The 23257-nt window shown below is 45.7% G+C and overlaps 2 protein-coding genes across 2 annotated transcripts; both read right to left on the bottom strand.

The window, feature by feature from the left end:
- Positions 1 to 206: 206 nt before the first annotated feature.
- Positions 207 to 1142, bottom strand: LOC140076414 (olfactory receptor 6C74-like). The gene has a single exon (XM_072122943.1). The coding sequence runs from the start codon at positions 1140 to 1142 to the stop codon at positions 207 to 209; it is 936 nt and encodes a 311-aa protein (XP_071979044.1).
- A 17505-nt stretch (positions 1143 to 18647) lies between these two features.
- Positions 18648 to 20483, bottom strand: LOC140076413 (general transcription factor II-I repeat domain-containing protein 2-like). The gene has a single exon (XM_072122941.1). The coding sequence runs from the start codon at positions 20481 to 20483 to the stop codon at positions 18648 to 18650; it is 1836 nt and encodes a 611-aa protein (XP_071979042.1).
- Positions 20484 to 23257: the final 2774 nt, after the last annotated feature.

Genomic DNA, 23257 nt, shown 5'->3' with positions numbered 1-23257 from the left:
CACAGTTCACACTATGAAAAGGTGAACAAAAACAGAGACATTTAACGCATCTAAGCTGCATTTTGTGGACAGAGAAAGAAACTGGCAGAGATGTTACAACATGAGGTTATGAATGGTTCTATTAAAATTTACAGATTTATGTATCTTATTCTTACTTGTCTTGATTCCTGACCAGAATCTACTAAAAAGTGAAACAAAACAAAGGGTTAATATTTTTTGCTAAGGAAATTAAGTTTTCGTCGTAGGGCAGATTTGACATCTTTATTCTTCAAGCTGTAGATCAGTGGATTCAGCATGGGGACAACGGCCGTGTTAAACAGAGAGAAGATTTTGTTGGTTCCTATATTGTTACCGGACACGGTCACTATGTATTGTAAGACAATAGAAGAATAGAAGATGACAACCACCATGATGTGTGAGGAACACGTGTAGAAGGCTTTACGTCTCCCGGCACTAGAGCTTATTCTTAATATGCATGCAATTATAAAAACATAAGTGGTAATAGTCAATACAAGTAATATAAATATGTTAATATTGCCAAAAATTAGCATGTAAAGGTCCAAAAGTGAAGTGTCACTGCAAGTAATGTCCCGGATGGGCAAAATATCACAAAAGTAGTGATCAATTTCCTTGGAAATGAAACAAGTGAGCCTTGTAGTGAACACAAAGGTAGGAATCATCTCGATGAACCCAAATCCCCAACTGACTGATGCCAGGAGACCACAGAGTTTCCGACTCATGATAATGTGATAATGTAAGGGCCTACAGATGGCCACATAGCGATCATAACTCATGGCGGCCAAAATAGAAAGTTCATTACAGGTTACTGCACCAAACATATATATCTGGGCCATACAGGCCGGCGTCGAAACCATGTGGTTATGTGTTGCGTAGTCAACAAAGATCCTGTGTAGCGTTGTAGTGGAGGTGGAGATGTCTATCACAGACAAGTTGGACAAGAAGAAGTACATGGGGGTGTGCAGGTAGAGATCAAGACAGACCAGGAGTACAATGATCAGATTCCCACCAAGAGAAATAAGGTAAATTAGAAGAACCAAAATAAAGATAAGCGCTTGAACTTCAGGAACATCTGAGACCCCCTTCAGTATAAAGCCGGATATAGTCTGGTTTTTAGAACTCATAGATGGTTTCCTTGCCTAAAAATAGTTTAGATGTAAACAGATATATATGCAACATTTCCATGTGTTAAAGGTAATATAAAGAGCAGAGTAAATAACCTGTATGGAAAATCTTTGTTATACCTTGTTGTGTTTGCGGTTAAAAAATGGAACTGATGGGTTGATAATCCCATGTAAAGTCATGGAGGCAGAGAGCTCAATGCTGAAGTCAAGCTCTCTCCAGCTTAGAATGCCTCCTCTGTTGTATTTGCTAAAAATTGGAACTGATCATCTGATAATCCCATGTAAAGTCATGGAGGCAGAGAGCTCAACACTGAAGTCAAGCTCTCTCCACCTTAGAATGCCTCCTCTGTTGTATTTGATAAAAATTGGAACTGATTATATGTTAATCTCATTTAAAGTCATAGAGGCAGAGAGTTTAACACTGAAGTCAAGCTCTCTCCACCTTAGAATGCCTCCTCTGTTGTATTTGATACATTTACGTTTAGAATCATCACTATCTGCTCTCCTGAAGCAATGTGATGGATGATCAATCTAAGGGAAGGGGTCATTCTGGGGCAGGGAGAATCACTGCTGATACTTTTTGGATATTGCCACCACAAAAGGCCATGAAGGAAACAGGATCCTAAAGAGGTTTAGCTGCTTGGTTTATTAGGTTCAATACTGCTGCTGACAGTTTCCCATTTACGCAGCAAATTCATGAGGTTAATAAATGAATGTAGGGTTCAGAGCCCTTACAAAGGACGGCGCATGTCACAATGTAGGTATAAAACAAAGGGGCAGATTTACTTACCCGGTCCATTCGCGATCCAGCGGCGCGTTCTCTGCACTGGATTCGGGTCCGGCCGGGATTTAATAAGGTAGTTCCTCCGCCGTCCACCAGGTGGCGCTGCTGCGCTGAAAAGCATTTTAACGCGCCGGAATTCACCGAGGCCGTCTGAGTGAAGGTAAGCGGGTCCCGAGCGACACATTTTCGGTTCTTAAATGCGGCGGTTTTTCCGAATACGTCGGGTTTTCGTTCGGCCACGCCCCCCGATTTCCGTCGCACGCATGCCGCCGCTGATGCGCCACAATCCGATCGCGTGCGCCAAAATCCCAGGGCAATTCAGGTACAATCGGCGCAAATCGGAAATATTCGGGTAACACGTCGGGAAAACGCGAATCGGGCCCTTAGTAAATGACCCCCAAAATGTTGACAGAGCCTTACTTATGGCAAAATGGCATAAAACTATGAGACTAATCTGTATAAAATGTGTAACTACACTTACAGCAAAAGAAAATAATAGCACATCTCTGTGTATATACTTACTTGATTTTAGATTTAAAAAAAACAAACAAAGAAGGAAAAGCAGAAGAAATTGCAAAGTGAAACAATTATAGAACTGTGAGACAATGTACAGGAGTTATACCTGGTGTAACATGGAGAGCAGAAGCTTCTCTGTGCACACAAGGCATCGGCTCTTATACATCTCCCCGACCTGTGGGATAAATTCTCCCTGGGTCTGAACATGAAGCAATAAGACAATGAGAGATTATTGTAAATTATTATTTAATTAATTCATGAAACTTTTACAATGTATCCATATACAGCCTGATAATAAAAAACAAAGAACCATACATTGAAGTTGTATTTTATAGCATATAATTCCCTTTGTCTAAGGGTATAGTCACTTTATTGGATAAAATAACCCCCATTCAATACGCCATTAAAAAGGTCAAACGTTCCACAACATTGGAGGAGAAGGAATTGGCCAATAATTGCATGAACCTAGAGGCAACGTTCATTGCGAACCCCTCTGATGCCCACAGGAATGAATGGTTGAATGCGTGACGGAAATACATGCACTGCTTGTATGAGAAACAGAAGAGACGTACATTCTTCACACAGCAGAGATACTTTGAGCATGGCAACCAGTCCAGCAGCTTGTTGGCTCATCTTATACACCAGAATAATGCCTCCCCGACGATTTTAAGGGTCAAGAGCATAGACGGTACAATACACACAGACAATCAGGCTATATTAACAACATTCACTGACTTTTACAGAGACCTGTACAGCTCACGGTGTAATAAGACCCGAACAGAACTTAGGGACTATTTGAAAGACCTGACATTCCCACGACTAACAGATGAGCAAAGACAGGGACTAGATGCCCCGATCACACTGACAGAATTGCAAGAACCCCTAGCGAATATGGCTAAGGGGAAAGCAGCTGGTCCGGATGGCCTTCCAGTGGAGGTCCTGGTACAGTACCAAGAGCAGCTGCTTCCTGCCCTACTAGAGGTATTACAGCGCTCTCTAGATAGGGGTAGATTCCCGTCCTCCTTCTACAATGCCAATATTGTCCTAATCCTTAAGCCAGATAAGGATCCAACAGAGTGTGGGTCTTACAGACCCATATCTCTCCTAAATTCTGACTATAAAATCCTCACCAAAGTACTAGCTGCTAGATTGAACCGGGTTATTACAAGTCTTATACATACTGATCAAGCTGGCTTTATGCCAGGACGAAGCACATCTGACAACTTAAGGCGGGCTCAGATACTGACACAGATTGGAGTAGCCGGGAAGACTGGGCCTTGGCGTCTCTTGACGCCGCTAAGGCCTTTGATTCTGTAGAGTGGCCATTGAACGCTTGAAAGTTTTGGTATTGGACCGACTTTTATCAATTGGGTCTCGCTGTTGTATGAGTCCCCCAGTGCTTTCATATCGCTTAATGGACAGTCATCCCCCAGCTTTGAACTTGGAAGGGGCACTCGACAGGGATGTCCCCTGTCGCCTCTTCTTTTTGCCCTGGCCCCTGGCCGTACGCATTCGTAATGACCCCACATACAAGGGTATGGTACTGGCAGAGAGAGAGGAGAGTTTGGCTTTATATGCCGACAATCTTCTTCTATTGATGTCTGACCCAGACACATCCCTTCCAAGAGCTATTCAATTGATAGATGACTTTGGAGCAGTTTCTGGACTCCTCATCAACTGGTCCAAGTCCAATGTAATGTTTATATCACCAAAGAGAATTAACATCCCACAATATGTTTGTAATTTGGAGGTTTCTGACAAATTTAAATACTTGGGAATTGTCATAACTAGAGATTCTACTAGATCACTAGAGTTAAATGTTAACCCTCTCTTAAACTTATTTAAAGACAAATTCAAGACTTGGTCTAGCCTACCACTATCAGTACCGGGCAGGATTAATCTGGTGAAGATAGTGGTGTTGCCAAAATGCCTATATGTTCTACAGCACATATATACTCCCGTTCCGCATTCCTTTTTTAAAGCCCTAGATTCCCTATTAATAAATTTTACGTGGGGTTCCTCCAGAGCTAAGTTGCAGTTAGGTAAGCTACAACGCCCCAAGGAATTAGCAGGCATGGCAATGCCGAATATATTCCTATATTATTTAGCTGGCCAACTCAAAATCTTGGGCCCATGGCTAGGACATGAAAGCCTAAATCCTCCAGAGCTACACCTAGCAACTCACCTGAATCAGCGTTCCTTATGGGGGGTGCTGGAGAGCACTAGTACGTTTGATGGGAGGCTCCTGCCAGTACACCATACGGCAAGGAAAGTGTGGAGAGCGGCCAAGAACATTGATCCGGTAGAAGGTACCATAACCCAAACACCATTATGGGGCAACTCCGCCCTCTCGCATCTAGTAGAACTACAGGAGAGTCACTTTTGGTCAGGGTTGGGGATACATACAATAGCAGATCTGTATGTCAATGACACATTAGTTACCTTTGACGCCCTGCGGGAGCGCTGTGATTTGCCTCAAAGGCAGTTTTATAGGTACCTACAACTCAGGCATGCCTTGTCGGCGCAGTTTCCCAGTGCAGACCTACGCATCTCTAGATATCCATTGATAAGGGTAATCCGATCCCGGGGCCCAGCTGGGCTTGTTTCCCTTATTTACTCACATCTGATCAATGCAGAGGCTACCTCTACGCCACTGCAGGCTATTGAGAGATGGCATACTTTAATGCCTAGCTTGGATGCAGAACAATTGGAAGAAGTCTGTCAGTCACAATTACATGTGTCGCCGGCGGTAAATAATAAGATGATACAATTGCACATCATTCATCAAAGTTATTTGAACCCCCTGAGACTCTTCAAAATGGGGCGTATACCTGCTCCAGAGTGTCACAGATGTAGACAGATGCCGGCGGCATTTCACCACATGATGTGGGAATGCCCCACCATTCAGAAATTTTGGGAGGAGGTAACTACCTTATTATCCTTGGTATTAGAGAGACCCATACCGCATTCCCCAGAGGTGTGTCTGTTTGGGTTGTTGGATGAGGAGCTGTGGACCCATTATGAGAGAATTCTACTTCGAGAGACCCTATTTTTAGCCAGGAAATCCATTGTTCTAAGGTGGATGGACTCTAGGCCCCCCACCACAAATATGTGGAAAAACTTAATTAATACCATCATTCCATATGAAAAGGTAGTTTTCAAACACAGGAAATGTCCTGCAAAATTTAATAAAATATGGGATAGATGGTGTGATTCAACTGACACAGCTCTTGATTCGCGAGACCTCTTTGATGCCATCAGAAACTTGGCATGAGCCCTAATTGCATAACTAGAAACCTGGATCTCTGATATATCTTTCACTGACCTGAGGTGCGTAGCCTGGCTCTTAAACCTTCTCTCTCTTAACCTGACCTAATCACACATTAAAAACTGATAACCCAAATACTGAGTACTAGAAGTAGCAAGCGTGTTATGTCTAGTTAGTGTTAGTTTGTTTTTTTAATTGTTTGAATTGAACGATAATGTCAAACATTTTTGCATATCAGGGTTAGAGATGAGCGAGCACTAAAATGCTCGGGTACTCGTTATTCGAGACGAACTTTTCCCGATGCTCGAGTGCTCGTTTCGAGTAACGAGCCCCATTGAAGTCAATGGGAGACTCAAGCATTTTTCAAGGGGACCAAGGCTCTGCACAGGGAAGCTTGGCCAAACACCTGGGAACCTCAGAAAAGGATGGAAACACCACGGAAATGGACAGGAAACAGCAGGGGCAGCATGCATGGATGCCTCTGAGGCTGCTTAAATGCACCATTATGCCAAAATTATGGGCAACAGCATGGCCATGACAGAGTGACAGAATGAAGCTAGATAGCATCTAAAACATCCAATAATTGACCCTGACACTATAGGGGACGGCATGCAGAGGCAGCGGCAGCAGCGGAAGGCTAGAGAGTGGCATGGCGACATACCCTAAATGGACTCAGGCTTCAAACCAATGGGTAGCAGAGAGGAACCAAAGGAGGTGAGCAAGAAGCGCTCAAATAATATTGGTACATGATAAAAGTTTGCCAGTATATTTTGTGGATTACACAGCAGGGTGGCGACAAAGTTAACATGGAAGCCATGAAAACTATCCAAAATTCTGCCTGACACAGCTCGTTTGATAAGGGGACGATGTATGGAGGCAGTGAACTAGTAGTAGATTAAAGGTGCTGCAGTTAAAACTATGTTAGTTGGTTCTTGGCATGGAGCTGGCGCTCCGCTGCCAGGCGAGCTTTCGCCAATCCAAGCCCCTGTCTCTAGGCTACTCCCCAAACAGCACTTCTAAGAACCTTTCGGATAAGATCAAGTGTAGTAGCGTTCTTATAAGTTTGGGATAAGGCGGGTGAGGGGAATGTAAACATCTGCGCAAGAAGCGCTGAAATAATATCCGTAAATGAAAAAAGTTTTCCAGTATATTTTGTGGCTTACACAGCAGGGTGGCGACAAAGTTAACAAGTTTTATGTGGAATGCCCTGCAATAGCTCTTGGGCGGTGTGCCTTTTATCACCTAGGCTCAGCAGTTTGAGCACCGCCTGCTGTCGCTTAGCAACGGCACTGCTGCTGTGCCTAGAGCTACCGACTGATGGCGCCATGCCCACGGATGGTAATTCGGAGGAGGAGGAGGTGGAGGAGGGGTGGGAGGATTTGGAAGTATAGTAGGCCTTTGAGACCTGGACCGAGGTAGGCCCCGCAATCCTCTGCGTCGGCAGTATATGACCAGCCCCAGGGTCAGACTCGGTCCCAGCCTGCACCAAGTTAAGTGTAGTAGCGTTCTTATAAGTTTGGGATATGGCGGGTGAGGGGAATGTAAACAGATGCGCAAGAAGCGCATGATGCGCATGGAGCTGGCGCTCCGCTGCTAGGCGAGCTTTCGCCAATCCAAGCCCCTGTCTCTAGGCTACTCCCCAAACAGCACTTCTAAGAACCTTTTGTATAAGATCAAGTGTAGTAGCGTTCTTATAAGTTTAGGATATGGCGGGTGAGGGGAATGTAAACAGATGCGCAAGAAGCGCTGAAATAATATCCGTAAATGGTAAAAGTTTGCCAGTGTATTTTGTGGATAACACAGCAGGGTGGCGACAAAGTTAACAACTTTGATGTGGAACCCATGAAAACAACCCAAATTTCGGCCTGACAAACCTCGTTTGATAAAGGGACGATGTATGGAGGCAGCTATATGGACGACTTTTGGAGGTAGCAATGGAGACAACGAGTGGAGGCTGCTATGGAGACAATTCAATTTGGATAGTGCCTGTATGTGGCAGTCCAAAAAATTTTTCAAACCAGAGGAGCAGGTAGGTGGCCCTCCAGAAAAATGGAATAGATTGAGTGCCTGTATGTGGCAGTCCAAAAAATTTTTCAAACCAGAGGAGCAGGTAGGTGGCCCTCCAGAAAAATGGAATAGATTGAGTGCCTGTATGTGGCAGTCCAAAAAATGTTTCAAACCAGAGGAGCAGGTAGGTGGCCCTCCAGAAAAATGGAATACATTGAGTGCCTGTATGTGGCAGTCCAAAAAAGTTTTTAAACCAGAGGAGCAGGTAGGTGGCCCTCCAGAAAAATGGAATAGATTGAGTGCCTGTATGTGGCAGTCCAAAAAAGTTTTTAAACCAGAGGAGCAGGTAGGTGGCCCTCCAGAAAAATGGAATAGATTGAGTGCCTGTATGTGGCAGTCCCAAAAAATTGTTTAAAACAGAGGACCGGAAAGGTGGCCCTCCAGAAAAATTGAATAGATTGAGTGCCTGTATGTGGCACTCCCAAAAATTGTTTAAAACAGAGGACCGTGTCGGTGGCCCTCCAGAAAAATTAAATGCATAAAGTACTATACCTAGAGCCAGTGGGCCCTGTCAAAAAACAGCCAGTTTCCTCTGCTTTACTGTAGAAAGAGGAGGAGAAGGAGGAAAATGAGGAGGAGTGGATAAATTATTCAGGTTGAGCTTCCTTCACCTGCTGGAGATTTGAAATTAGGAGAAATCCATGCTTTATTCATCTTGATAAGCGTCAGCCTGTCAGCGCTGTCAGTCGACAGGCGTGTACGCTTATTGGTGATGATGCCACCAGCTGCACTGAAAACCCGCTCTGACAAGACGCTAGTGGCAGGGCAGGCAAGAACCTCCAAGGCGTAGAGCGCCAGTTCGTGCCACATGTCCAGCTTTGAAACCCAGTAGTTGTAGGGAGCTGTGTGATCATTTAGGACGATGGTATGGTCAGCTACGTACTCCCTCACCATCTTTCTGTAAAGATCAGCCCTACTCTGCCGAGACTGGGGACAGGTGACAGTGTCTTGCTGGGGTGACATAAAGCTGGCAAAAGCCTTGTAAAGCGTACCCTTGCCAGTGCTGGACAAGCTGCCTGCTCGCCTACTCTCCCTCGCTACTTGTCCCGCAGAACTACGCACTCTGCCGCTAGCGCTGTCAGAAGGGAAATACTGTTTCAGCTTGTGCACCAGGGCCTGCTGGTATTCATGCATTCTCACACTCCTTTCCTCTCCAGGGATGAGAGTGGAAAGATTTTGCTTGTACCGTGGGTCCAGGTGAGTGAACACCCAGTAATCGGTGCTGGAATAAATTCTTTGAACGCGAGGGTCACGGGATAGGCAGCCTAGCATGAAATCTGCCATATGCGCCAGAGTACCAACGCGTAAGAATTCACTCCCCTCACTGGCCTGACTGTCCATTTCCTCCTCCTCCAACTCCTCCAACTCCTCTTCTTCTGCCCATACACGCTGAACAGTGTAGGACTCAACAATGGTCCCCTCTTGTGTCTCGCCAACATTCTCCTCCTCTTCCTCCTCATCCTCCTCCACCTCCACCTCCTCCGATATGCGCTGAGAAACAGACCTAAGGGTGCTTTGGCTATCAACAAGGGAATCTTCTTCCCCTGTCTCTTGTGAGGAGCGCAAAGCTTCCGACTTCATGCTGACCAGAGAGTTTTTCAACAGGCCAAGCAGCGGGATGGTGAGGCTGATGATGGCGGCATCGCCACTGACCATCTGTGTTGACTCCTCAAAGTTACTCAGCACCTGACAGATATCAGACATCCACGTCCACTCCTCATTGTAGACTTGAGGAAGCTGACTGACCTGACTACCAGTTCTGGTGGAAGTTGACATCTGGCAGTCTACAATCGCTCGGCGCTGCTGGTAAACTCTGGATAACATGGTCAGTGTTGAATTCCACCTCGTGGGCACGTCGCACAACAGTCGGTGAGCGGGCAGTTGGAGGCGGCGCTGCGCTGCCCTGAGAGTGGCAGCATCTGTGCTGGACTTCCTGAAATGCGCACAGATGCGGCGCACCTTCGTGAGCAAATCAGACAGATTGGGGTATGTCTTGAGGAAACGCTGAACTATCAGATTTAACACATGGGCCAGGCATGGCACATGTGTCAGTCTGCCGAGTTGCAGAGCCGCCACCAGGTTACGGCCGTTGTCACACACAACCATGCCTGGCTTCAGGTTCAGCGGTGCCAGCCACAGATCAGTCTGCGCCGTGATGCCCTGTAATAGTTCTTGGGCGGTGTGCCTTTTATCGCCTAGGCTCAGCAGTTTGAGCACCGCCTGCTGTCGCTTAGCGACGGCACTGCTGCTGTGCCTAGAGCTACCGACTGATGGCGCCATGCCCACGGATGGTCGTTCGGAGGAGGAGGTGGAGGAGGGGTGGGAGGAGGAGGAGGCATAGTAGGCCTCAAACACCTGGACCGAGGTAGGCCCCGCAATCCTCGGCGTCGGCAGTATATGACCAGCCGCAGGGTCACACTCGGTCCCAGCCTCCACCAAGTTAACCGTCAGAGTGTGCCGTCAGAGATATATAGTGGCCCTGCCCGGCAGCACTCGTCCACGTGTCCGTGGTCAGGTGGACCTTGTCAGAAACGGCGTTGGTCAGGGCACGGATTATGTTGTCTGACACGTGCTGGTGCAGGGCTGGGACGGCACATCGGGAAAAGTAGTGGCGGCTGGGGACCGAATACCGAGGGGCGGCCGCCGCCATGAGGCTGCGAAAGGCCTCGGTCTCTACTAGCCTATAGGGCAGCATCTCCAGGCTTAGCAATCTGGAGATGTGCACATTAAGGGCTTGGGCGTGCGGGTGGGTTGCACTATATTTGCGTTTCCGCTCCAGCGTCTGGGGTATGGAGAGCTGAACGCTGGTGGATGCTGTGGAGGATCGTGGAGGTGACGATGGGGTTTTTGTGGCAGGGTCCTGGGCAGGGGGCTGACTATCAGCTGACACAGGGGAAGGAGCAGTGGTGTGCACGGCCGGAGGTGAACGCGCTTGTTGCCACTGAGTGGGGTGTTTAGCATTCATATGCCTGCGCATACTGGTGGTAGTTAAGCTAGTAGTGGTGGAACCCCTGCTGATCCTGGTTTGGCAAATGTGGCACACCACAGTCCGTCGGTCATCCGGTGTTTCCTTAAAGAACCTCCAGACTTCTGAAAATCTAGCCCTCGCCGCAGGAGCCCTCGCCACGGGAGCTTCACTAGTTGACACATTTGGCGCTGATGCACCAGCTCTGGCCCTGCCTCTCCGTCTGGCCCCACCACTGCCTCTTCCAACCTGTTCTGGTTGAGGACTCTCCTCCGTCTCAGAAGCACTGTGTTCACCCGGCCTCTCAACCCAGCTTGGGTCTGTCACCTCATCATCCTCCGATCCCTCAGTCTGCTCCCCCCTCGGACTTCCTGCCCTGACAACAACTTCCCCACTGTCTGACAACCGTGTCTCCTCATCGTCGGACACCTCTTTACACACTTCTTCCACTACGTCAACAAGGTCATCATCACCCACAGACTGCGACTGGTGGAAAACCTGGGCATCGGAAAATTGCTCATCAGCAACCGGACAAGTGGTTTGTGACTGTGGGAAGGGTCCAGAAAACAGTTCCTCAGAGTATGCCGGTTCAAATGGCAAATTTTGCTGGGAGGGGGCAGACTGGGGGGGAGGAGGCTGAGGTGCAGGAGCTGGAGGAGTGCCGATTTCGGTGACATGGGTGGACTGCGTGGAAGACTGACTGGTGGACAAATTGCTCGAAGCATTGTCGGCAATCCACGACATCACCTGTTCGCACTGTTCTGGCCTCAACAGTGCTCTACCACGATTCCCAGTAACTTCAGACATGAACCTAGGGAGTGTAGCTCTGCGGCGTTCCCCTGCTCCCTCATAAGCAGGTGGTGTCTCACCCCGCCCAGGACCACGGCCTCTGACCCCTGCAGTAGTTGGACGCCCACGTCCCCGCCCTCGTCCTCTACCCCTAGCCCTCGGGTTAAACATTTTGAAAATGAGAGTTATAACTTGTATTTTTTTTTTAACTTTTTTTTGTTTTTTTGTTTTTTTTTTGTGTTTTTTAGTTTTTAAAACCAAACGATGCTATCCTATTGCTATGGCTATTTTCTAGCCAAGTATTACAGCACACTACTATGCCAGATGAGATGACGCTGAGTTATGAAAAAAATAAACGTAAAATAAAAAAGGAAATGGCAGACTGTGCCTAGTTGAAATACAACCCCGGGCCCTAATAAATTTTCCCACTTCGGTCTTTGCGATGGATATGTGCGTCACTAAAACACAGTGGTCGCAAGTCTGACTCCAAATTGCTCCCAATTTGATAGTAGATGCACTGCAGCAAGTACAGCCACCAGCAGATCAACCAGAAATCAAATATATATAACGCTACTGTAGGCGTAATTAAGACGTTTGTATTCTCCTATGGCTATTTTCTAGCCAAGTATTACAGCACACTACTATGCCAGATGAGATGACGCTGAGTTATGAAAAAAATAAACGTAAAATAAAAAGAAACTGGCAGACTGTGCCTAATTGAAATACAACCCCGGGCCCTAATAAATTTTCCCACTTCGGTCTTTGCGATGGATATGTGCGTCACTAAAACACAGTGGTCGCAAGTCTGACTCCAAATTGCTCCCAATTTGATAGTAGATGCACTGCAGCAAGTACAGCCACCAGCAGATCAACCAGAAATCAAATATATATAACGCTACTGTAGGCGTAATTAAGACGTTTGTATTCTCCTATGGCTATTTTCTAGCCAAGTATTACAGCACACTACTATGCCAGATGAGATGACGCTGAGTTATGAAAAAAATAAACGTAAAATAAAAAGAAACTGGCAGACTGTGCCTAATTGAAATACAACCCCGGGCCCTAATAAATTTTCCCACTTCGGTCTTTGCGATGGATATGTGCGTCACTAAAACACAGTGGTCGCAAGTCTGACTCCAAATTGCTCCCAATTTGATAGTAGATGCACTGCAGCAAGTACAGCCACCAGCAGATCAACCAGAAATCAAATATATATAACGCTACTGTAGGCGTAATTAAGACGTTTGTATTCTCCTATGGCTATTTTCTAGCCAAGTATTACAGCACACTACTATGCCAGATGAGATGACGCTGAGTTATGAAAAAAATAAACGTAAAATAAAAAGAAACTGGCAGACTGTGCCTAATTGAAATACAACCCCGGGCCCTAATAAATTTTCCCACTTCGGTCTTTGCGATGGATATGTGCGTCACTAAAACACAGTGGTCGCAAGTCTGACTCCAAATTGCTCCCAATTTGATAGTAGATGCACTGCAGCAAGTACAGCCACCAGCAGATCAACCAGAAATCAAATATATATAACGCTACTGTAGGCGTAATTAAGACGTTTGTATTCTCCTATGGCTATTTTCTAGCCAAGTATTACAGCACACTACTATGCCAGATGAGATGACGCTGAGTTATGAAAAAAATAAACGTAAAATAAAAAGAAACTGGCAGACTGTGCCTAATTGAAATACAACCCCGGGCCCTAATAAATTTTCCCACTTCGGTCTTTGCGATGGATATGTGCGTCACTAAAACACAGTGGTCGCAAGTCTGACTCCAAATTGCTCCCAATTTGATAGTAGATGCACTGCAGCAAGTACAGCCACCAGCAGATCAACCAGAAATCAAATATATATAACGCTACTGTAGGCGTAATTAAGACGTTTGTATTCTCCTATGGCTATTTTCTAGCCAAGTATTACAGCACACTACTATGCCAGATGAGATGACGCTGAGTTATGAAAAAAATAAACGTAAAATAAAAAGAAACTGGCAGACTGTGCCTAATTCTACTCAAACCCCTAATAAATTTTCCCACTTTGGTGTTTGAGGTGGATATGTGTGTCACTAAGAGCTAAACACAACGGTAGCAAGTCCCCCTGCTAATTCCTCACAATATGGTACTAGCTGCAAATAAAAAAAAAAAAAAATTATAACGTTATTGTAGCCCTAAGAAGGGCTGTTGGGTTCTTTTAGAATCACTCCTGCCTAACAGTAAGCTAATAGAACACCCTAACGCTTTCCCTGAGCAGCAGCAGCTCTCTCCCTAGCGGCATCCAGACAGAGAATGATCCGAGCAGCGCGGGCAGCGGCTAGTCTATCCCAGGGTCACCTGATCTGGCCAGCCAACCACTGCTATCTACGTGTAAGGGTACCACGTCATGCTGGGTGGAGTGCAGAGTCTCCTGGCTTGTGATTGGCTCTGTTTCTGGCCGCCAAAAAGCAAAACGGCGGGAGCTGCCATTTTCTCGAGCGGGCGAAATACTCGTCCGAGCAACGAGCAGTTACGAGTACGCTAATGCTCGATCGAGCATCAAGCTCGGACGAGTATGTTCGCTCATCTCTAATCAGGGTACTTGTACACTGGAATACTGTCATATTTTATATCTTATGAATATTATATGTATGTAACCTGATTCATGCATTCATTAATAAAACTGAGTTTAAAAAAAATAACCCCCATTCATCTTGGTTGTAAGAAACCCATCAGAGAATATATAGAGGATGAGCTGAAAACCATTCAAGATCCTCCAAGATCTGTTGCAGCTGCATTAGGATGGATTTCTAACACCCAAAAAGATCCAAAGTAATTTATTATGGAATTCTTCTCTATATACCTTTATGTACCTTTAAGTGCATCTATTGCATTCTCCAATCAGCCTGCTTCTGAAAAGGACATCCATAAAAACGGGCAGGTCCCAGAGGTAGGACTTGAACCCAGTGGCATACTTGCAATTGATGGGCCCCAATGCAAAGTCTGTGCCAGGCCCTGACTATAATCTATGGTTTATAGTACTAATCTTCTCATATGGGAAAGTGACACCTGGTAGGCCTCCTAAGCCTCTAAAGCCCAATTTAACTGTACCCTCTGCACCCCCTCAAGTTACACTCCTGCCTACACCTTGTCTCTTGATTCAGTACTGCGTTGTCTGCTTGGTTTAGACCAATATTTTTGCAACCATTCTTTATTGTTTGTTCTCTCTTTTGTCTCTTTGTTATCACTTTGGAGCAGGAAAGTAACATCCACCGGTTGTCATCTACCATTTAGGGTAGGGTCAGCAAGTATGTAGGGACAGCTGCTTGTGTCTGGTTTTAGGGCTCACTGTCTGTGTCCGTCCTTTCCTTTTCCATCTTATTGTCTGTCCCCAAACCGCGGCATTAAACTAAGACCTATGTTTGTACTTGACTCACTAAATAGGATGGCTTTGGGTGCTAGGTTATATCTGCAGACAAAGGTGTCATACAACAGGTGAATAGTTGCAGGCAATGGCCAAACCAGAGGGTTATGAATAGTAGTTGCAAGACCAGAATAAGTAAATAATTAGTAAGAATTTTACAGACTTTTTAGAGGAGGCTACCACAGAAGGTCTTATTACACACCTTAGGTGCCACAAAACATCTAAATACACCTCCATTGCCACAGAACATTATAATACACACCTCAGCTGCCACACAAGAGCATAATACACACCTCAGATGCCTCAGAACCTCCTAATGCCATACATACCCCCACAACCTCATAAAAAAAACACATCAACTGTTGCAGAACATAATAATACACACCTCAGCTGTTGCAAAACCTCTTAAATCATCCTTTCCTTTAATAGCCCCCAAGAACCCACACTTGTTGCTGTTTTTCCTCACACCTCTGCTGCTCTCACCTGAAGACAGTGACTGCTCCTATTTTCACTTATATATCTAGGACTTGGGATGCACCGAGACCTGACCTGAAAGGCTCCACACACTCACCCAGAAAGCTCTGCTCCCTTTCCGTGTGTGGCCGGACCCTTGTCACGGGTGTCCCTGCGATCCACGGCATGACCCCTGGCCCTCACTTACTTCTTCATGATCCAGCTTCCTCCTCGTCCACTCGTACCTGCTCAAAAATGGAAAGGGCAAGCGCTCCGCTGATTCACTTCTGGATTTTCCATAAAGGCCGGCTGCTCCCATCAACCCCCACCAGACCTTCGAGCTACCAGCCTTAGAGAAAGCTTTCCATGAATGTTCCCAGTGTTCCTTGTACTCCAGCTTTGATCTCCTGTTGTGATCCTGGATCTGACCCTGACTCTGCACCTCTGCCACCTGTCCTGAACTTCTACCTGCTCCTGACCACAAGATTGCCTGCCGTTCCTGTACCTCGACCTTGGCTGCCACTGCAGGCTAGTCACACCTGTGGAACGACCTGGTGGCACCACGCCGCAGCAACCCCATCCTGCTTTGCGGCACGCTCTGGTGAAGACCGGGTACCACTTAGATTCCGCACCCAGGTGTCGGCTACTGTGTCATCGTCCGCTGTAGTCCAGGGGGTTCACCAACCCTGAGCCCTGAGAACCCTGATACTGCTGATCAAAAAGCAGGTGTCAGTAAAGGTAGGGTGGTGGGGGCCTTCTCCTGCTCACTGGTGGGACCCCATTGCTTGCTCCCTATAATCCATTCCTGTGTAGTTGTGAGGCTAAAGTCAAAGTTACCTTGATACTCTGTAACCAAATTATAAAACAAAGATCAACTAGAGGTTACACCAGAATACTCTGTCATAGACTGAAGGCTGAACTAGCCCCTAGATAGAATTAAGATCCCTCATCTATGACTAGATAAGCAGATCTAGACAAATGTTGACTTTGTTAATCATTTGGGTGGAGACCGTGGTGCATGGACAGGTGGATTATTTTTTTTTTTAAGGGGAACCCCAGTCAACCTTTATCTTTTTCTCTCTTGGAAACACCTTGAAATGTTACTTTTTTGGGATCCACTAGAAAGCTGCAAAGCTAGAAAGTGTCATCCAACAAGTTTTTTCTGTCAGTGAGTGTGACCTATGTCCAATGTATGGACCCATATGATTCCATAAATGGAGGGTTATGGCATGTTGGAACTAAAATAGGGAAGAATTTCTACAGGTGCAGGCCCAGTGTACTCAAATATTCTATGAGCAATTAACAGGTCTTGTTTTCAAATCTAGTGAAACTACAGTAACCATAAAAGTTAAAATAAACCATTTCTCTTAACATTACAACACAAATTGTGCTGCGCCATATTCCAATCACAATCTAATTTTCAGTCCACCTTTGGGACACCCATACATTATAAAATGATGATGTTTTTGTTTCCAATTTTACTAGACCTCTTGATAATACATTAGAGGATGATTGCATCAAAAGCGATCAATTCCCTTAAATAAATTAAATTATAATTGCTATAAAGACACGTAAAGGACTATAGAATATCGAAATGTATTTTCTTTATTTTTGCTTCAGAATGTAAAATTTCTAAAATTTTGCAGAAAAAGTTATCTGAAGATTACGCGATGAAAACCTTTTATTAAAGGGGTTGCCCACTTTCAACAAATAAATGTTATTGTTTGTGTAAAGTTATACAATTTTCTGTAATATTCTTTCTGTATCTATTTCTCTCAGCTTGCTGTCTTTCTATATGAAGCTTTCTTGTGATGTCACACAGGTGTAGGGCTCCTTATATCGCTGATCATGTGATGTCACACAGGTGCACGGCTCCTTATATCCCTGGTCATCTGATGTCATACAGGTGCATGGCTCGTTATATCCTTGGTTCATGTGATGTCACACAGGTACACAACTCACCATACCCCTGGTCATATGATGTCACATAGGTGCACGGCACATTATATTCCTGATCTTTAAATGTCACACAGGTGCACGGCTCGTTATATGCCTTGTCATGTTATATCCCACAGGTTCACGGCTTGATATATGCCTGGTCATGTGATGTGACACAGGTGCATGACTCATTATATGCCTTGTCATATGATATCACACAGGTGCACGGCTTGGTATATCCTAGGTCATGTACTGTCACACAATTGGACTGCTCGTTAAATCCCTGGTCATGAGATGTAACACAGGAACTCAGCCCATTGTATCCCCGGCGTTGTGGTGTCACACAGGTGCATGACTCGGTACATCACACTGCTGAAGTTTGGATCCCATTTATGGTATACACATATATTGCTACTTTTGGGCCATACTTCCGTCTAAGCCGTTTCATACATTAAAACAGGCATGCCACATACTAGATAAGAAATAAAAGAGCCGTGTCAAAGACAAGTGAAAAGTTATTAACAAAAGTCAAAGACAAGTTATAAAAATAAGGTGAATCCAATATAATAATATATAATACATATAATATATAATATTATAATACGGCATATTCTTTCATGATAATAGAATAATGCAACATTGCAAATTACTTTACGAGGCCTCGGTGGCCGCACACGTAGAAATCACTGTTGATTTGCATACATTTCACATCTCCATGTCTCTATTATTAACCAATGAGTTAAATCCATCAGAAATTGATTTTTTTCCTGTCTTCCAAAAAACTGGTTAGTTTCTAACATTTATCCAAGCAATCATCAGTTTTTGATGAACAGCACAGAAGACAATGGAGAACTGTCCATTTTTTCACTGACCCATTTACTTCTATTGTGAAAACATATCAGACTTGGGTATGATCTACTCTCTAATGGACACCTGGACCACTAAATAAACTTGTGTGCATGTAAAAGTAATATATTTAGTGCAGTTATGTTTTGTCAGTTTAAAAATTGGGAGCATGAGCCCATAGGTGAATTGAAGCTTCCCTGCCCTCCTTACTGGCTGAAGAGTATTCCTGTGGAAGGGTTGAGGAGGCCTCATTCTCACCCTCTCCTTCTAAAGCAGGGGTCTCAAACTCAATTTACCTGGGGGCCGCTGGAGGTAGATTCTGGGTAAGGCTGGGACGCATCAAGCTTTCCACAAAAAATGCGCTTACAAAATATCATTATTCAGATTCAAATGTCTTTATTAACAGTTCTTTAACATTTAACTTTCAGAACATGAATGGACATAAACTGTTTTGAACATGGCTTTATCTTCCTACTTCTTGCTGCTAGAGATCTGACAGCGCTTACTCTTGCATAGCCGAGCCACATTTGGCGTAAGTGAGGAAGCAGTTGAGACCCTCAGCACAGCTTGAAGATGAGCATCAGTAATTCTAGATCTGTACTTTGACTTATTGAAGTTCAAGGTAGAGAAGAGCTTTTCGCACAAGTATGTGCTCCCAAAAAGACACATGGTCTGCTTGAACATTCGGGAAAGCTCAGGGAAGCTGGGGGGCAATTCTCTTAAAAATTGCCCAAGTTTGTCTGCTTTTCCACTCACATCCCTGAACTTGGCTTTGAGTTCAGAGTTACACTGCAGGTCAATGAGCTCCATTTGAAACACTGGAGGGGCATCTTGCACATCAAAGGAGAAGGGGTCTGCAAAAATTTGAAATGTGGCTCTATGTCTCTTGAAGTCTGCAAATCTATGATCAAATTCCTCCTGTAGCTTCAAAATGACATCCACATACTCCTCATGACTGAATAGTGTGCCTGAATCCATGAGTGACTTGCATGCTGGGAAATGGCAAAGGTTTGTTTGAGAAAGCTGGTCTTTCCACAACGTAAGTTTTGTAGAGAATGCTCTCACGCTGTCATAGGCAGCACTGACAAGTTGCCCCTGGCCTTGTAACCTCTTATTCAGTACATTAAGCTCATGTGTGATATCAACCAAAAAAGCTAAGTCCATGAGCCATTTTGGATCACTTAGCAAAGGAACAGAAGCCCCATCTTTCTCCATAAAAGCTTTCACTTCCGCTCTCAACTCAAAAAATCTCTTCAATACGTTTCCCCTGCTGAGCCAACGCACCTCGGTGAAGTAGAGCACATCCCCATATTCTGACTCTATTTCCTCTAAAAAAGCACGAAACATTCTGTGTTTTAAGCCCCTGGATCTGATTTGGTTGATGCATTTCACAACGAAAGACATCACGTTGTCAAACTTCAGGCATTTGCTGCAAAGGGCCTGCTGATGGATAATGCAGTGCAGAGCAATGACCTCCTCTAAACCTTCCTCTTCCTTTTTTTTATTAACAAGTGCCACCAGTCCTTTTTTCCTCCCTATCATTGATGGAGCTCCATCAGTTGTTATTCCGACAAACTTCCTCCAAGGCAAACCAGCATTCTGAAAAGCATCACACAGCTGGTGAAATATCTCTTGAGCGGTGGTCTGGCCATGCATTGGAACTAGTGAGAGCAACTCCTCTGTGACTTCAAAATTGTCATCAACACCCCGGACATAGATTGCAAGCTGGGCAGTGTCGGTGATGTCTGTGGTCTCATCAAGAGCGACTGAGTATACACTGAAACATTTTATTTTCTCACACAGTTGATCATAAATGTCACTTGAAAGGTCAGAAATGCGCTCTGCTACGGTGTTGGCAGAAAGGCTGACGTTGCTAAACTGACCTTTCTTTTCTGGAGAGATAATACTTGCAGCCTGTAACATGCACTTTTTTATAAATTCCCCTTCTTTAAATGACTTTCCTGCTTTAGCAATCATCATACTAACTACGTAGCTGGCTTCGACTGCTGCATCATTCTCTTTGGTTGCTTTCTTAAAGAAATCTTGTTGCCTCAGCAGACATGTCTTAAGTTTAGCAACCTGGTTGGCTCTCTCATCTCCCTGGTACTTTGCATACTCCTCAGCATGTCTAGTTGTGTAATGACGCTTCAAATTGTATTCTTTGGGCACTGCGACTTTCTCTGTGCAAATAAGACAAGTTGGGATGCCCTTGTGCTCAATAAAGAAATATTGCTTTTCCCACTTTTCCTGAAATTGTCTGTGCTCATCATCAACCTTTCTCTTCACTGCAGGCTTTGAGCAAGACATATTTGGGGCTGTGTAGCAAAAACTTAGGCCTATGGTGCCTTGAGATACCCACTTCAGGGCAAGGTGCTCTGGATGAGCGGCAATAGAGTTTCCCAGTCCCCCTAGCTGCCTAGCATGACCTTCGGCAGCATTAAAGAGGACCTGATTTTTACTCACAGGAGTAGCCAAATACCTTTAGGGTGGGCACCCCCCGCTGATGCTGGCACCCGGTCTGGTTTATAAAAATAGCACTCCTCCACTCCGCTGTGGGCTCCGTATATTTCCTGCCCTGTATGCTACTGGGCATCAAGGAGGAGGAGACACTGGGGTTTCTCAATGGGCGTCTCCTTCTCCCTGTGCCTCAATCCAATCACAGTAAGAAGCTGTAAGAAGCTGGGTACTTAGAGGTGACAACCTCTTTTAGGAAAAGCACTTACCACCTCCATCCCCTCCCCCCCGGTACTTGCCTCTCCGTGTATCTCCCATCGAAGAAGATGAAGTGGCCGCTCTGGAAGCACTTGGTGCAGGTCAGCCTCCGGCGGTGTTACACAGCGGGCAGCGCTCCACCGCCACCTACTCCCCCTGGTGAGACGCCGAGGTACTGTACTTGGCGGTGGAGCGCTGCCCGCTGTGTAACACCGCCGGAGGCTGACCTGCACCAAGTGCTTCCAGAGCGGCCACTTCATCTTCTTCAAGTACCGGAGGGAAGGGGATTAAAAACCCCTTAAAGGGCACCTACCACCACAAATCTACCTATAAAGGTAGATTGGGTGGTAGGTGGATCATTGGGACGTGAGGATAGCCCTTTTAAGGGCTAATCCTCACGTCCCTGCACTTTTTTGAGAACTTTAATTTGATATTTATTCAAATGTACTTATGTGGCTACCGGGGCGTGGAGTAGCCGCTTATGAGATTACACGAGGCGGCTACTCCACGCCCCGGTAGCCACTTTACTCCTCCTACTCACCCATCTTCGGCGCGCAGCTCCGCGTAGCTGCGCGCCCTCGTCCGGCGAGCCTGCCGTCTGCGCATGCGCAGAAGAGCAGGCCCGCGCCTGCGCGGTCACAACTCCGAAACAGGCGCGGGCCTGCTCTTCTGCGCATGCGCAGACGGCAGGCTCGCCGGACGAGGGCGCGCAGCTACGTGGAGCTGCGCGCCGAAGATGGGTGAGTAGGAGGAGTAAAGTGGGCTCAGTTTTTACGACTTTCACTCTTCGCTCCAAATAACATGCGTACTTTATTCTTTGGTTCGGTGCGATCGCGGTGATACCAAATTTATATAGGTTTTATTGTGTTTTAATACATTTTCAAAAATTAAACGAATGTGTACAAAAAAGAAAAAAAATTTTTTGCCATCTTCTGACGCTAATAACTTTTTCATACTTTGGCGCACGGAAATGTGTGAGGGGTCATTTTTTGCGAAATGAGGCGACGTTTTCATTGCTACTATTTTGAGGTCTGTGCGACATTTTGATCATTTTTTATTTCATTTTTTATGTTATGTAAAAAGGTGTAAAAGTTGCATTTCGGACATTTGGGCGCCATTTCCCGCCTCAGAGGTCACCGCCGGCCGTAACCGTTTTTATATTTTGATATATCGGGCATTTTGGGACGCGGCGATACCTAATATGTCTGTGATTTTTACTGTTTGTTATGTTTTATATCAGTTCTAGGGAAAGGGGGGTGATTAGAACTTTTAATATTTTATTAATTTTTTTTATTTTTTAAACTTTTTTTCTTCGGGGGCGTGGCGATCGAAAAAAAGATGGCGGCGCCCGCGCGCCGCCGTCTTTTAAACGCCGCCCGCGACTTTGCGGGCGGCGTTTAGAGGGTTAATAGCCGCGGTCGGTGCTTAGCGGTGGGGGTTTTGTGCAGAATGCAAAAACCCCCACCTCTGTATGAAGAGGACTCAGCCCGTGAGCCCTCTTCATACATCCCTTATACCTCTGCGCCGTAGAGCTACGGCGCAGAGCGTTAAGGGGTTAAGGTGGCTAAGTGCTTTTCCAGGTGGGGGGCCGCAAACTATTGTCCGCGAGTTTGAGACCCCTGTTCTAAAGGGAATGGTCAATAATGTAGCAGCGGCAGGTCATACAAAGCCACTGTCTCTCTCACCCCTCCCTCAAGATTTCTCTGCAGCCTTCCAAAGGTCTATTTTTCTAAATCAGAAACAGAAATTGGCAGGCGGTCCCTTAGTACTACTTCCATACCTGCAGTATGATGGTAGCAGTAAGACCTGTCAATCAGGAAAGGGATGTAGGGCAGGGCAGGGAACAATGAATATGCAGGACTCACTTAGGCCCCTTCCACACTAGCGAGTGTGATGCGATGAACTCGCATCACACTCGCAACGCAAGCTGCCGGGAACGCACGGCCCGAACGCTGCACCGCGGGAGTGAACTCAGCATGTCAGTTCACTCCCGCGGTGCAGCGTTCGGGCCGTGCGTTCCCGGCAGCTTGCGTTGCGAGTGTGATGCGAGTTCATCGCATCACACTCGCTAGTGTGGAAGGGGCCTTAACTTACATATAAGTTTACAAACTTTATTTATTTACATTGCAGCAATGGAGAGGGGCCGTTTAGGGATAAGGGCAATGCTTTTTAATCAGAGTTTTTAATGAAGTATTTATTTTAGGTGGGTTAATTTGAACGGCAGGTTACCTTTAAACGCTGCATTGCTGTTACTCTCTGCCAGCTAAATGAGTGCCTATTCCTGAATTTAGATTGCAGATAAGAACCAGATATCCTGACTCCTCCTCGATGCCCAGACTATTCTGACTATTTAATTTCTTTTTAAATGT

This window comes from Engystomops pustulosus, chromosome 9, assembly GCF_040894005.1.
Source record: "Engystomops pustulosus chromosome 9, aEngPut4.maternal, whole genome shotgun sequence".
Taxonomy (NCBI): Eukaryota; Metazoa; Chordata; class Amphibia; order Anura; family Leptodactylidae; genus Engystomops; species Engystomops pustulosus.
This window is presented reverse-complemented; position numbering and strand designations above follow the sequence as displayed.